At 43.4% G+C, this 16875-nt stretch overlaps 1 protein-coding gene across 1 annotated transcript; it reads left to right on the top strand.

Moving 5' to 3' along the window:
• Positions 1-15574: 15574 nt before the first annotated feature.
• Positions 15575-16642, top strand: LOC133003622 (mRNA decay activator protein ZFP36L2-like). Its single transcript, XM_061073410.1, is given in 1 exon segment — positions 15575-16642. A coding segment is annotated over 1 exon segment (576 nt). The 3' UTR covers positions 16151-16642.
• Positions 16643-16875: the final 233 nt, after the last annotated feature.

Genomic DNA, 16875 nt, shown 5'->3' with positions numbered 1-16875 from the left:
TGAAATCCTCACAGGTTTGGAAATATATATTTTTTAAATCATTGCATTCATCGCCACTGTTCTACTACTATCTACTACTGTAAAATACTGATGATGCTTCTATTCCTCTCATTTCTTGTACCAATGTACTATATTTCCATTCACTGGTTCTTTTTTCATTGAGCGGTAACATGTTATATTTTGTATTGTTGCCTTCGTCTTTTACTCAACCCAAAAACAGCAGAGACAGGAGCTCTATTTTGTTAAGTGCCATTTTTTCGTAATTTGCATGTTTCATATTTGTTTAGTAGCAGTTGGAGAACAATGTTGTGGTGCATTACAGCCAACAACTGGTATGGAGTGTGTGTATTGGCAAACTTTGAAGGCCAGACTGGTGCAGTCCTTCACTTGTAGGACTGGTTTTAGGTCAATGGTTTTATGGCCGTGTGAATGAAGGGACGTCTGCAGTTGTGTGTGGACATTGAAATTTTGTCTTAGCCTTAGAGTTAATCAGCCTTCAGGTATTCTAACAGCCTCAACCAGAATCTGAACTTACCCTGAAATCTGCAGCTCCATAACTCATGTTGGCCGTCCTGCAGTTTGTCTGTCTGCTCTTTTTCCAGCATCATGTCCTCTCATCACTGTCCACTCCTTGACACAAACAAACATGGCTGAGTTGACTGTTGGCAGTGGCAACAAACAAAGTCCTGTGTTAACATGCTGGCCTGCACGCTGGCTCATCATGGTCCGTTAATTTGTTGACTGATGGCGTCATTTAGTGCCGTCCATCCATTCACCAGCCATCCGTCACTGCTCCCTCCATCTGTTCTCCATCTTTTTCCTCCCTCTGTTCTCTGTCTTTCACCACAGAGTGGAGGAAGTACTGGGGAAGAGGCAACATTACCAATGCAACAGCACCATTATCCAATTTTTTTTTTTACCTGCCACCCCCGACCTCCTCCATCGGTTTTTCCCCTATTATTCCCTTCTTCTTTTTCCAGTATATTATTATCCTCCTCTGCTTCCCCAATAGATCATTTGCTCGCTTTCTCTCGGCCCTGATGTTGGCATCTCGTAGTCTGCGTGCCGAGAGCCACTCTGGTGTCTGGCTGCATTGCTGTCTTTGTGTACAACAAGCCTTCGCTATACTAATCTTTGGCTTGCACTCCATAGGGGCCTGTTAACAACACATGCCTGCTTGCATGTAACGCTGCTGTGAATAGAGTAGATTACACTCACATTAACACTGTGAGCTAAGACACTGGCTGGCTGGCAGGCTTTCAGCACTTAGCAAACACAGCCAGTGTCTATGCCACAGCTACAGTATTCATAAATGCTTTGTCTCAAAAAGGTGCTTACTGTAGGTGAAAGGGTGTGAAATGGCAGGTGTTCAAAATGCCCCAGCACTGCCTTGTTGGCTTTCATGTGCAGAGAGGGTTGAATAACACTTAACATTTGTCCTGGCTGTGTATGTCAAAGAACTGAATGGAGCAAGCATTACAGGCTAAGGATATTTTTCCAGTGTCGTTTGAATGTCTATGAATTACCAAGAAAGCCTAAAATGCAGACACATACCAGTAAAGTTAAAAAGTAAAAAAAATATTATATGTAAAAAAAATGTTCCAATTCCAATACAAACACTTTTTACAAACGAACAAGGAGGACATTCTGGGGCTCATTTGCATTTTTCCTACGAATCTGTGTTAATGTAATGTGGTGTTCAATGTCCTCTGGCAGCAGGAAACAGATTTTCATTAAAAGTTTCAGATATAAAATCTAGTTGAAAACCTTGATCAAGTTTGATGCAGCAGAACAAGACATATCATCCAGTTAAATTATTCCACAAAATCTTAAAACCTGTTGTCTACATTAACCACAATGCACCTTAACGGTTTGGTCAAAGGCCTTGTTCAGAGCTGGTCTTAACAACTGTCACGGTGATCCGATTACCAGTCAACTTTGAGTCAAGTTTTAAATGTATCCAAGATATACTGAAGACACATCTGAGATCAGATCACCACATTCAGAGGGGATATTGGACACAAGAGGCAAAATTCTTTTATCAGTGTGAACACAAATGTGTCACACAGCAGGGCCACTTTGAAGGATTGTCTCCTCAGCTGATGTCCTCTGACCTTCTACAGTTTCATAATTTACACATCTCAACGTTTGCAATTCACCGAATTGTTTGTGGCCCCCGCCATAATATTTACATTGGTCAATGGATAATGGTTTCCTCTTTTTTAAAATCAGTAAAATCTTTTTTCGTAGTACAGCTGCAAGCAGACAATTTGTTCACTCAGCATTTTCTGGCTTAGAACCAATCGGAGCCTGAGAGAAAACTAACCAAGCTTGACCCACGACTGCCAGGCAATCTTTTTTATGAGTCTGAACCATAGGTCTGAACCCGAGCCGATTAGATGCAGGTGCAAAAAATGAACTAGATAGTCATGATTAAACCCAACTCCGACCCTATTATGAATTTGTAATTTTTGTTCGAAGCCAGCACAGGCGGGCAGAACCCGATGGGTACCACAGGCTTGGGTTGGGTACCTTCTAAAAACATTATTGGGTCTTTGCAAAAAAACAAAGAAAAACCAAAACATACAGTACAATCTGTAAATACAGCAGGGAAGTGAGCTCCACTCAAAAGTGATCACTAGACTAGAGACACTTGTGGGGATGCATTCTGATGCCAGGTGTGAACTGATGTGAGCGTTTCATACAAAACAAAAAAAAAACTGGTTAAGATTAAGATACATTTATTTGTCCCAAACACATGCACAGACATGCACAAGCACACTCATGCAAGGAGGGAAATTTAACCTCTGCTTTTAACCCATCTTGTGCCAGACACACAGAGCAGTGGGCAGCCATGTACGCGCCCGGGGAGCAGATGTTGGGGGAGTAAGGTGCCTTGTTGTTTCTCCGTGGAGTCGAACCAGAGACGAACAAGAGACCCTTTCTGCCCATAGTCCAAGTTTCTGCCACTAGTCCACCGATTTGCAAGGATGAGGCATGAACTACTTGGGTAAGTTCACTTCTTCCTGAATTCACGCAAATGTTTTTTCTTATATATTTATTTTTAAAGCTTGCAGTTTTCAGCCCCAGCCAACATTTACGCTGTTACCATCACTTAAAGGCTCAGTGTGTAAGATTTAGGTGCAAGGGATCTATTTGCAGAAACTGCTTATTAAATATTCCTGGTGATGTTTCACTCATTTCATCTAAATTGTACAAATCCTAGAATGGACCCTTTATATTTGAAAACTTTATTTATACATCTGGAGCTGGTCCTCTCTACGGAGGCCGCCATGTTTTTTACAGTAGCCCAGACCTTTTGAGTTTTTATGAAAAATGAAGGCTGCCACAGGTTCTCATGTTTGGAAGGGGAGGGTGAGGTAAGATTGCAAAGTACAACTTCTCCACTCGATATCAATACATCTTACACACTGAACCTTTAAGGATATTTAGCAGATTCCACAGAGCACTTTCTGGAGAGACCCTAAATGTAGCAAGGACTGCAAAGTGCATGGAAAAACACAGGCAAGTCAATCCTCAGGTCCGGACTCAGAGATCCTATTGCAGGACAAGGAACAGTTACAGCTATATGCAAAATTTTCGATATTTGTTAGCAAAGAGAAATAAGCCATTTACAGCAAACTGGAAGGACCATCACTAAACAGATGGAGGTGCTCTGTGACACCACTAGTCAGCCACTCACTACACGGTCTTAAGGTCCCTCCTCAGGCAGCTTAACACCCATTCACACCATGACTCATGTCACGCTAGCTACTCACATGATAGCTGGGTGGCAAAGACTCACATGTGACCTCATCCCAGAGGTTAAATAACTGGGACTCTCTCTTCCAGTCAGTTAGAACTGAAGGAGCCCTTCAGATGAGTAGTGAAAGTTCAAGCAATTCCAGTATTCTTCGCTCCATAAAGCACTTAGAAATACTATGACCCACATGAGTTAGAATCTTCGAAGACAGTCAGTTGCTTCTTCCATACAGTTACATACTTCCTCTAGGTTTTATATTGCGCTCACTAAAGTTTAACAAATACATACATTTTTAGTACAAATGTGATTGAGAACTGCTAGTTTACTTTAGAAACACTGTATGACCCATTTTGGTTTGTAAACTCCAGTGCTGACACTTAGTCTGGATGAGCAGAAATTTGGAAACATTGACATGCTTGCTTTCTGATTGGGTCTTTGTGGTCTTGCTCCCATGATTAGTCGGGCTCCTATCACATGACCCCCTTCCAGATGAAAACAACCGACATTAGCCTTGGCTACCAGTGTACAACGCAACATGGTTAATCAATTACAAGTGCTGCTGACCCTGTTGTCTTTGTCTTTGAACTGTCTGTCAATTATACAATGACACAACTACTTATATGTGCAGGAGAAAAGCTATTATTCAAGCAATCTGTGACAATTCCTGTTTACACCGGTATGTACTACCGTACGTGGTCAAGTGAAATCCTTTTTAAGACTCCTTGGTATAAATAAAACTGAAATGGAGCCAAATGGCTGGTGTGGACAGCGATCGTTTCAGTGGTAAAACCCTGTTTTCAAATAAAACAGGATGGATGTGGCATCTGAGAGGAAACACCAGGATCCTCCTGCTGCTGTGTTATCAGCTGTGAAACATGAACGTTTCAATCAATCAAATTTTATTTGTATAGCCCACATTCACAAATAACAATTCTTCTCATAGGGCTTTAACATGGTGTGACATCCTCTGTCCTTAACCCTCAACAAGAGTAAGGAAAAACTACTAAAAACCCTTTTAACAGTTAAAAATATGTAGAAACCTCAGAGAGAGCCACATGTGAGGGATCCCTCTCCCAGGACGGACAGAAGTGCAATAGATGTCAAGTGTAGGAAAACATCATCAGGGATTAAAGTTTTTTAGCAGCATCGATGAGGGTAAACATTTTTGAAGGATAACTTCAATACTATATGTCAAGTAGTCCTGCTGCAATCATAGTCTCTGGTCAGCAGCCAGCAAGATCACGATCCAGCATCAAGATGGGATCCACTATAGTCCACAGTCATTGTCCACTGCCGCCAGTTAGGATCCGTCATCAGCCGCCGCCTCGGTCGTGGTCCACCATCATCTGATGCCAACGCGACAAAGGATCCTCCATTACCACTATGATCAGCTGGCACGATACAGAATCCACCAAACTGGATCCAACATTGTGACCTCTGACACGCGATCCACAATCATAATCCATGGTGCGGCCACAGCTGTGGTCCTGCATCTGCGGGGGATAAGGCACAGAAACTCCGGGAAAGGGGTCAAGTTAGTAACATGTACTGATGAGATAAGAATTACTTTGATGGGATAAGTATGGAGAAGAGGAAGGAGAAGCAGGAAAGAGAAGCTCCGTGTGTCATGTCTCATAAATTCCCTGTGCGTCTTAGCGTCATCAAACGTTTGTGGTACACATACTGTATACTGGGGTGATTTAGATGCTATGATAATATTGAATGCAAAGATTTGATCTTGGAGCAGATGACCTCATGTACTTGCCCAAGATTAATTATTGAAGAGTAAAACAACTCCAAAAAGATATTGGTCTCAAGGGATGGACAGAGGTCTTGCTGTCTCTCCACGACCATGTGGAAGCAAAGCTTAGTCGTGTCAGGGCCCCCTGGTTGGATCTTAATCCACCCTGGCACTTCTCATAATGGTATTAATGTTTATGTTGTCCCACAGCAGACAGCCTCACTAACTTTGTTACAGCAGGACCATCCATTACAGGACGGAGTAGGGCATGATTATTTATGCACACTTAAGCCTGAGTGTGTCGGTGTGTAATTCACTGTAAGCAGGCTTCATTGGAATTGCAAATCAATGCCCCGGGACGCTGTACCTCAACTCCCTTTGGAACTATCCTTCCATCTCTTATACCACCCCTCTTCCTTTTTTTTTCTTTTACCCCCTTTTTCTCTCGCCATGCATCCCCTCCTCTCCATCTCTATCTGTTCCTGGCCTATATTGGGTAGTTTGTCTTCCAACTCCAGTCTGGCCTGCAAAGCCAGCCAGCACTTGTTTCCAGGCACTGGGCCAAGGCAGGTCTGGACAGAACAAGGAGGAAAGATGGAGGAAAAGAGGATTGAGGCGGAGGTGAAGGGAGTACAAAAGGGGGGCCACCACCCTGGAAGTTGGTTCTGATCAGTAGCTACTCTGATCTTTGCAGATGATGTCTGTGTGAGCCGCTGCTCGTGACACGAGGGGGTGGTATGATATGACAAGTGGGGGAGGAATGGAGGTTCCGTTAAGTGCTCTACTGGCATGCTGTCTTTTGTGGTTATGAATTGATTAAACATGGTTTACCGTTAAAATCGTCTGGACCAGAGTCCCTCTCTTTCTCCTCTCCTTGATCATCCAGTTTGATTGAAAAGACATCTTGCTTTAAACGTCTTTTCCCACATTTCAATGCTGGGCATGAGAAAAATCTAAATGCCAAAAATAAGGAAAAAAGAGGAGCATAGGAAGAGGAGGAGGAGGGTGATTTAAGGGCACAATGGGGGGGAAATGCAAAAAAAGGATAACAGAGGAATGAAAAAAGGGAGATTTGACGCGTTTCAAACAAGAGAGAAGTGGGAGGAGATGCAAAGAAGAAGCTAGTGAAACTGTCTCCTCCCCTCCATCACTTTTTCAACTCTGGATCCCTGTCGCCCTCCTCCCTTCATCTTCACCTCCCTTCCTCTCCTGTAACAGAGTGTATCCTTCAGGCTTCTTCGCTCCGATCTCCTCACCACCCGCTGCATTAGAGGAACCTTTTACTGCTGCCTCTGCCAAATCGGTCACACTCGCTTCCCTCGCTCTCTGCTTCTCACACACATTTTCTTTCCATCCTTCTCTTTTCTCACACACACACGCCCAAACATACACCCAGAGATTCTCCCCAGTCTTTCTCTCTTTTCTCAGACACTTTCTCCAGTTCTCATCTCTTTCTTCACACTACATTCTCCCTGATCTTTTCCACATTGTCCTTTCCCCTCCTTTTTCGCTGTGACACCACTCTTTCGTTCAACTTACAATGTGCCACATCTCTCTGTCTGTTCTCGCCATTTCTCTCCGTTTATCCCCTCTTAGCCTTTATTTACTCCCTAAATCCATCCTGGTCCGGAGATATATCCCACACTACCCCCCTCTTGTTATCACTCCCTTGCTTCCTCTCTATGTATCTTCTACCTTACCTCTGTCTCCTCCCGTCCTCCTTTCAGATATCTTTCCTGTAATTTCCTGCCATTTCCTCCCATTCGTTCTCGCGCCCCTTGTTGCACTGAGCTCCACCGTAACCCTGACAATTTTTTACCCTCGGTTTCGGTTACATTTTTAGCGCCTTCCACCCTCTCTCTCTGCGGTTACTCACTTTTTTTCCTATCAGACAGTCAGGCCCTGGGTCCCAGAACCAAATGAGATTTGGAGGCTGAGGTGTGTGTCCCTCCCCCCTTCAGATTGGACTCAGTTACTGTAGGTATAAACCACTTACACTACCGAGCACCTCTTCCCAGCCACACAATCAAAGGAGGGGGAGGGGATTTCCTTCTTCTCTGATACTTTGTAGCCCTGTCAATTGTTTCCCATCACACGTCCTCTCCTGCATTTTTCTCTTCTCCTCCGTGTCTGCAACCAACTCGTGAAACTACAACTTTCAAACTTAAATGAGTAACTGTCAAATTTACATTTACATCCTGGTATTCATACTAATTGGTCACTTTAAATATTGGTAAACATCAAATTTTTGAATATTGTTAATTTGTTTACGTGCTCTGTCACATGCAATGTTTGTCCTGGGACTCGTGACTTTCCCTGTTCATTTATATATATATATATATATATATGTTTTTTTTTGCTCCTTACAAGATTTTGCACCCTGTACAGATTTTTAAGCCCTTTAGGCAAATTGTGATTTGTGAATACAGGCTATGCAATTAAAATTTGATTGATCGATCCAAGAATTCAGGTTAACTTGTCGTCCCTAAAGTCTCTAAAAGTAGAGTAGGAGCCAGAGCTTTCAGCCATCAAGCCCCACTCCTGTGGAATAATCTTTCACTTTCAATTCGGGAGTCGGACACCATCAGTTCTTTTAAGAGGAGACTGAAAACCTTTCTTTTTGATAAAGCTTAAAGTTAGAGCCAATTAGTGCGGCAGAACGTAACTTGTTCTATTTTCTAAAATAGGAAGCGTTTAGTTCAAAAAAGGCATAGAGGTTTTGAAGTCTGATCTACTGAGTGGGCCACATGGTTTTCATCGTACTACCATACAAACCAGTAGCCAGTCAGATTTACCTTGAGCTTCAGTGTACCCTCAGGTTCGGCCTGTATCATTGCATGATTACAAGGCAAAAACCCCTGATGACGCTAAGATGCACAGGGAATTTATGACACATGACACACGGAGCTTCTCTTTCCCCCTTCTCTTTCTTCTTCTCCATCCCTATCCCCCTTCCCCAGAATCCCTTTGCTTTATCTACCGCAGATCCAGGGCCTCTGTGGCCATACCATGGATTACGATTTGTGGGTCGCGCATCAGAGGTTGCAATGCTGGATCCAGTGTGGCGGACTCTATATCGTGCGGGCTGATCGTAGAGGGAATGGCGGATCCTTTGTCGCATTGGCATCGGATGGCGGTGGACCAGGACCGAGGCGGCAGACCATGATGGATCCTAATAAGTGGCAGTGGACAATGACTGTGGACTAAAGTGGCTTTAGTCCCGCTGGTTGCTGACCATAGACTACGATTGCAGCAGGACTGCTTGACATACCGTATTGAAGTTATCCTTCAAAATGTTTACCCTATCATTGTTGCTAAAAAACTTTAATCTTGATGATGTTTTCCTACACTTGACATCCATTGCACTTCTGTCCGTCCTGGGAGAGGGATCCCTCACATGTGGCTCTCTCTGAGGTTTCTACATATTTTTACCCTGTTAACAGGGTTGTTTTTTTTTTGTAGTTTTCCCTTACTCTTGCTGAGGATTTAGGACAGAGGATGTCACACCATGTTAAAGCCCTATGAGACGAATTGTGATTTGTGAATATGGGCTATAAAAAATAAAATTTGATTGATTGATTGATTGATGGATTTCCAAAAATCCTCACCAAAATATATGATAAAGGTGATCCATATAGAGCCCCTATCACTTATTCTGTCAGAAAGGTAAAAATTAATTCTAATTAATGGGACATCCTGCGAGCTGAGCGGTTAAGACATGCAACTGCAAAGTCCCCGGTTTGATCCCATCTCTTGGGTAAACTCAACATTTTCTCACAAAACATTTCTTTGTGCCTCTGAACTTGACATGCATGACTACTACTCCACTTCTTCACGTCATTACGGTAAGCGTGCTGCGTCACTTACTGTTATTCCCACGGGTGGTGTGGTCGCTACCTGAATTAGCTCCTCCGCTAAACACAGCTGTCTTTCTGTACTACTACGGCTAAAATCACCGGTATATAGTTAAGCACCCTCACATACCAGCCCCTACTCTCTGGTGCTTTGTGATTCTGTGTTCTGTTTAAATCTCACCCTCGTAGTTTTAGCTGCGATGTGTTCTCTCTCTCCCTCTCGCTCCACTGCTCTCTCTTGCTCCGAGTGTCTCATGTTTACTTTCTCCTCCGCCTCCATTAACAGTAGTGGTAAATGTAATAAATGTAGTGTGTTGGTAGCGATGGAGGCGAGGCTTAGCGACTTAGAAGCTCGGCTCCTCAGCTTAGAACCCTCGTTAGCTGTAGTTAGCCGGCCCGTGCTAGCCGCAGCGAAGCCACGTAGCTCAGCCCGTAGCTTAGCACATAGCTTAGCTTCAGCTAGCAGTCCTTCGACCTGCCCCGTGCAGCCGTGAGCCCAGGGCGGCTGGGTGACGGTCCGGAAGGGGGCAAAGTACCACCCTTAGAAAGCCCACGATTAAAGACCCACCAGCTCACGTTTCAAATAGATTTTCTCCACTCAGCGACGCACCCGCTGAGAAACAAACTCTGGTTATTGGCGACTCGGTTTTCAGAAACGTGAGGTTAGCAAAACCAGCGACCATAGTCAATTGTATCCCGGGGGCCAGAGCCGGCGACATCAAATCCAAATTGAAGCTGCTGGCTAAAACTAATCGTAAATACAGTAAAATCGTAATTCACGTCGGCAGCAACGACTCCCGGCTTCGTATGTCGGAGATCACTAAAGTTAATGTTGAGTCGGTGTGTGCTTTTGCAAAAACGATGTCGGACACAGTAATTTTCTCTGGCCCTCTCCCTAACACAACAGGTGATGACATGTTTAGTCGCATGCTGTCTTTTAACCGCTGGCTGTCGAGGTGGTGTCCTGTAAATGGTGTGGGCTTTGTAGATAATTGGCAAACTTTTTGGAGTAAACCTGGTCTTGTTAGGAGAGACGGCGTTCATCCCACTTGGGATGGAGCAGCTCTCTTATCTAGGAATATTACCCAGTCTATTACATGACAACCCAGAGTTGGGACCAGGAAGCAGAGCTGCAGTGCTAAACACTTCTCTGCGCTCCCTATGGATCAGTCACCCAACCGCATAGAGACTGTCTCTGTCTACCGTCCGATTAAATTATTTAAATTAAACAATAACACAGCGAGAACTCCACACAATAATCTTATAAAAATTAACACAACCTCTGGAACAACACAGGAAACTAAGACTTTCAAATGTGGTCTTTTAAACATTAGATCACTGTCCTCAAAGGCTATTTTAGTTAATGAACTAGTCTCAGACTACAATATAGATTTATTGTCCCTTACTGAGACGTGGCTGCATCCTGATGAATATGTCAGTCTAAATTAATCTACTCCCCCAGTCATATAAATTCACACGTTCCCAGGGAACTCGGGCGAGGAGGTGGAGTTGCTGCTATTTTTAACTCCAGTCTATCAATTAATCCTAAACCTAAACTCAGCTACAACTCATTTGAATGTCTTGTTCTTAGTCTTCCACGTCAATCCAGGAAACACCAACAGCCAATCATATTTGCTGTAGTTTATCGTGCTCCTGGGGCTCATACTGAATTTCTAACAGAATTCCCTGAGTTTTTATCAAACCTAGTCCTAAAGACCGATAAAATTATTATTGTTGGTGACTTTAATATTCATGTTGACAATAATAAAGATAGCCTGAGCGTAGCATTTATTTCAACACTGGACTCAATTGGTTTTAGTCAGTGTGTACATCAACCTACTCATTGTTGTAACCACACACTTGACCTTGTATTATCATACGGTGTCAAAATTGAACATTTAACAGTACTTCCGCGCAATCCAATACTATCAGACCATAATTTAATAACCTTCGATTTTTCATTATCGGAATATATGCCCCTAATAAAAAACTCATTTTCTAGCTAAATTTAAGGAAATAATTCCGATTACATTTAAACCCGTATTATCCGTCGACATAAACAACAAATTCTTTAAAAACCCGAGCTCTATTGAGATTGATCACCTCGTAGATAGCTCTGCAGACTCATTACGATTAACATTAGACTCAATAGCGCCTCTAAAAAAGAAATGTGTAAAACATAGTCAATAAGCTCCGTGGTATGATTCCAAGACACATGAGTTGAAACAAATATCAAGAAAATTAGAAAGGAAGTGGCGCTCCAGCAACAGTGTTGAAAATCTCCTAGACTGGAAGAGTAGTGTTAAAGAATATAAAAAGGCTCTCCACAAAGCAAGAGCTGCCTATTATTCAAAACTAATAGAAGAGAATAAAAACAACCCAAGGTTTCTCTTCAGCACTGTAGCCAGGCTGACAGAGAGGTCACACCTCCACCGAACCCAGTATTCCTCGATCCCTAAATAGCAATATCTTTATGACCTTTTTTAATGATAAAATTCTAACTATTAGAAATAAAATCAACCATCTCCTGCCCTCAATTGGCACTAATACCCTCCCAACAACAGACATCTCAGAAACGGCTGAGAATCCTTCCCATTACTTAGACAGCTTCTCTCTGATCACCCGTGATCAGTTTACCAAAATAATCTCAGGTTCTAAACCAACAACCTGTATCTTAGATCCGATTCCAACTAAATTACTTAAAGAAATTCTGCCCCTAATAGATAGTTCGCTTCTTAACACAATCAATCTGTCATAATCATCAGGTTATGTACCACAGTCTTTTAAAATAGCTGTAATCAAACCCCTACTCAAAAAACCTACCCTAGACCCAGAGGTTTTAGCAAATTACAGGCCAATATCTAATCTCCCCTTCCTGTCTAAAATCTTAGAAAAAGTTGTAGCCAATCAGCTGTGTGAGTTCCTCCAGGAAAATAATATATATGAAGACTTTCAGTCTGGGTTTAGAACCAATCACAGCACAGAGACAGCCCTGGCAAAAGTCACTAATGACCTTCTAATAGCTTCAGATCAGGGACTTGTGTCTGTCCTTGTTCTGTTAGATCTCAGTGCAGCATTCGACACAATTGACCATCAAATTTTATTACAGAGACTAAAACAGTTAATTAACATTAAAGGAACGGCCCTAAACTGGTTTAAATCTTATTTTTCTGATCGCTCCCAATTCGTACAAATTAATGATGAGTCATCTGTGCGCACCAAAGTTAACCATGGTGTTCCACAGGGGTCTGTGCTCGGCCCAATTTTATTCTCATTATATATGCTTCCACTAGGATACATTATCAGGACGAACTCAGTAAATTTTCACTGTTATGTGGATGACACCCAGTTATATTTGTCAATAAAACCTGATCAAAGTAATCAATTAATAAACTTCAAGCATGTCTCAAGGACATAAAAACCTGGATGACCTGCAATTTTCTCTTATTAAACTCAGATAAAACTGAGGTTATAATACTCGGCCCTAAACACCCTGCTCCATCTCTCCACCTGTTTGGGGGTCCTTGGCCTGAAAAACGTTGAAGACCTCTGCCTTAGAGAAACATTATCTAATGATATAGCTGCGCTAGATGACATTGCCCTTGCTTCCAATGAAACAGTCAGGCTAAGACGCACAGGGAATTTATGACACAAGACAAACAGAGCTTCTCTTTCCTGCTTCTCCTTCCTTTTCTCCATCCCTAACACATCAAGGTCATTCTTATCTCATCAGTACATGCTACTAACTTGACCCCTTTCCCGGAGTTTCTGTGCCTTAGCGCCGCGGATGCAGGGCCACAGCTGTGGCCGCACCATGGATATGATTGTGGATCGCGCGTCAGAGGTCGCAATGGTGGATCCAGTTCGGTGGATTCTGTATCGTGCCTGCTGATCGTAGTGGTAATGGAGGATCCTGTGTCGCGTTGGCATCGGATGATGGTGGACCACGACCGAGGCGGCAGCTGATAATGGATTCTAACTGGCGGCAGTGGACAATAACTGTGGACTATAGTGGATCCCATCCTGATGCTGGAACGTGATCTTGCTTGCTGCTGACCAGAGACTATGCTTGCAGCAGGACTGCTTCACATATAGTATTGAAAAATGTTTACCCTCATCGATGCTGCTAAAAACTTTAATCCTGATGATGTTTTCTTACACTTGACATCTATTGCACTTCTGTCCGTCCTGGGAGAGGGATCCCTCACATGTGGCTCTCTCTGAGGTTTCTACATATTTTTACCTGTTAAAAAGGTTTTTAGTAGTTTTTCCTTACTCTTGTTGAGGGTTAAGGACAGAGGATGTCACACCATGTTAAAGCCTTATGAGACGAATTGTGATTTGTGAATGTGGGCTATACAAATAAAACTTGATTGATTGATTGATTGATTGAACTCTCTGTAAACCAGTTACATTCTCAATGCAAAATGTCAAAAATATTTTCAAATTATTTTGTTTCTGTAACTTAAGCTTTCACACTTAAACCAGCATACATATTTTCCGTTAGTCATAGGAGTTATTTAGTTATTCTCATGTGTTTGCAGTTGCTTATCTACATATCCCACAAGATGATGACTTCCTGACCTGATGAATGTAAATATTCACTTCGCTTTTAGCTCTGTTTAATTCGTTTTTTGTTGTTAAGGCTCAACTCTCTTCACCAGCTGCTACCTTGTCTAGTCCTAACAGAGAGCTGGATGCTCCAGCTGGAAAACAGTTCAAATACGCTCAGCTGAGGGAGATGACTTCTCTTAATGTTATTCTATTGTTGTTATGAGTAGCATTTGGGACAGAGAAAAAAATACTTCTTCTATTCCTGAACAGCATGTTTAAGCCAGTAAACATGGACATCAGAAGTGTAATGAATGTGGACGCAGACCACCTCCCAATGTGGTCTGAGTGATCGTCAGTGCATCTTCAGTGCATCCGGGACATTTTCACCTGGTCATAAAGCTGTCCACTTGTTAGATCACTCAGAACGGATGTTAATACCAGGTCTGAACTGGTCCTAGCCCACCATTTAAAAGTAGGTGTCCACCAAACAATGTGCGGACCACTGGGAACGTTTTCCACACTACTTTGTGATCTCACTCAATAAAGCGTGTGGTACAGTTAAGAGCAAAATGATTTACTAATGTCATCATAACTTTGTTTTGACTTTTTCCATCATGAGAAGTGATCAAAATTGACAGATTAACCAAACTACCCACGCTGAATGAATTCTGTCATTCCACGAAGCTATTTAATTTGAAATAAGACAGTGATGACCCATAAAATGGACGAGATGATGAAATTACTTCCTAGCTTTTTCTTTCCCTTTAAGTGGCTCTGCTTCATGCTCCATTACATGATCATTTTTAAAACCTGGTAAATTGAGGACTTGACAGCTCCCAGTATTCTTTGAATTTACGAACGAGTGGATGTCCCTGAGACATCAGGGCAACAATATAGACGTTCTTTACCACCAGCTATTAAACCTGGAGTGTAACCTTTACAGGCACTGTGAATGTAGTGTGAACCTGTTAGCGGCAAAGTACAGATTGTATTAGCAACACTTTGACACATGTTGCAGGCACATGTATTGTCATGCCACTATTGAACTGGCTGCTTCTTCTCTTCCGTCGCTGTGTATTTATTTGTCTCCCATTCTCCTGGAAAAAATAAGAGTTCAAGTTAAATATAAAGCTATTTGATACTTAGAAACATTGTTTACAGATTGAGTGACAACGCTATTCGATGCACCGTGCTAATTTTTCTCGACAGATATGTCTCTATCGGTACCGTATCTCTGTGTCATCTTTACCTCCAACTCCCCTGACTTGGTTTCACGGCGTCTTGGTTTCCCACCTATCTGTTGCTCAGCAGGAGGCTGATGCGCTGAGCTTGAAACAGTGGGACTCCAACTTTGCCTATTGCCAGCATAACTCATGGCAAGAGAGCATATTAGAGCCACTTCTCCTCACCCTGCTCGTATGCCAGCTTTACTTCACCTCAGTCCTGTGCCCGTGGGTGAAGAGGTGTCAGTCCAGCTGTGACCAGCCCCCTCAAGGCTCCAGTAGCCTATGGTCCTCCGACTCTGTGGCACGCGGAGAGACGCACGGATCCCACGGACTCTTTTTCATTTATGCTTCCCCGACGACTGTATGTCCTGAAAAACAATTCACCGCCAAACAGTAGGTGGCGCAACGGAAGACAAGCTTAGAGAAGCCCACCTCTATGTGCGTAGAAGAAGTCCACATTTGTTTGTTTACCTCCTTCCGCAACGGACCCTACAGCGCGAGCGGGGAGCGGGGCGTGCAGCAGCAGGAGGCCGGCTCGCAGATCAACTCCACCCGCTACAAGACCGAGCTGTGCCGGCCCTTCGAGGAGAACGGCTCCTGCAAGTACGGGGAGAAGTGTCAGTTCGCTCACGGCTACCACGAGCTGAGGAGCCTGTCCCGCCACCCGAAGTACAAGACGGAGCCGTGCCGCACCTTCCACACCATCGGCTTCTGCCCGTACGGGCCCCGGTGTCACTTCATCCACAACGCCGACGAGCGCCGACCCGCTCCGGCGGCCAACGCCAACATGCAGCCGGGGGAGCCCCGGTAGACCCGCGAGCTGGGCGGCTACAGCCAGCGGGACAGACCCAAGCTCCACCACAGCCTCAGCTTCTCCGGCTTCTCCACCCACCACGGGCTCGAGTCCCCCTTGCTAGGCAGCCCCACGTCCCGGACCCCGCCGCCACCCCACACCGGCTCCTCCTGCGCCCCCAGCTCCTGTCATGATAACAACTTCTGTTATTTTTCCTGATCAACATGACATTTCAACAATGATCTTGCGGAGGAGAACACGCCCGCCGCGACGTCTCAGAACACAAACTCTCAGGTGCTTGTTGCAGATACAAGACATTTTTCCGCCCCTCAACAAATGTACAGTCAATCAAAATATCTCTACCTTTATAAGTGACCCCCAAGAATTTAGAAATAGGAAAGGGGTGGGTTTCCTACATTTAAACATAAGAAGTTTGTTGAGCCGTCACAAACTTGATCACATTAATATTTTAGTAAACCAAGCAAACCCTGATATATTGGTCATATCGGAGACATGGCTACATAAAGATATAGACGACCAAACAGTGTTTATTCAGGGATATAATATTTTCAGATCTGATAGGGCCAGCAGGGGTGGTGGTGTAGCTGTCTATGTTAAAAGAACTTATTCTGCTGCTATTTTAAACGCTGTATCAATCCCAAAATGCTTTGAATTAATTTCCCTAAAAATTTACCTTGGTCACAAAAATTCTATTATTGTCATTGGAGTTTACAGACCCCCTAGTGCCCCGACTATGGCCCTCAAAAAGATGGCAGAATTTCTTATTCCTCTTTCTGACTCAGAACTAATTGTGTTGGGTGATTTTAATTTAGATTGGTCAACTGATGCCTCCGAAGCTCTTAAGGAGCTGTCCTCTGACCTGCATTTTACCCATCTAATTTCTGTGCCCACTCGTCCTAATCTGAAAGACTTTTCTGAATCAA

The sequence above is a fragment of the Limanda limanda genome, chromosome 6, assembly GCF_963576545.1.
Source record: "Limanda limanda chromosome 6, fLimLim1.1, whole genome shotgun sequence".
NCBI lineage: Eukaryota > Metazoa > Chordata > Actinopteri > Pleuronectiformes > Pleuronectidae > Limanda > Limanda limanda.
Note: the sequence above shows the minus strand (reverse complement) of the source record. Positions and strands in the feature narration are given on the sequence as shown.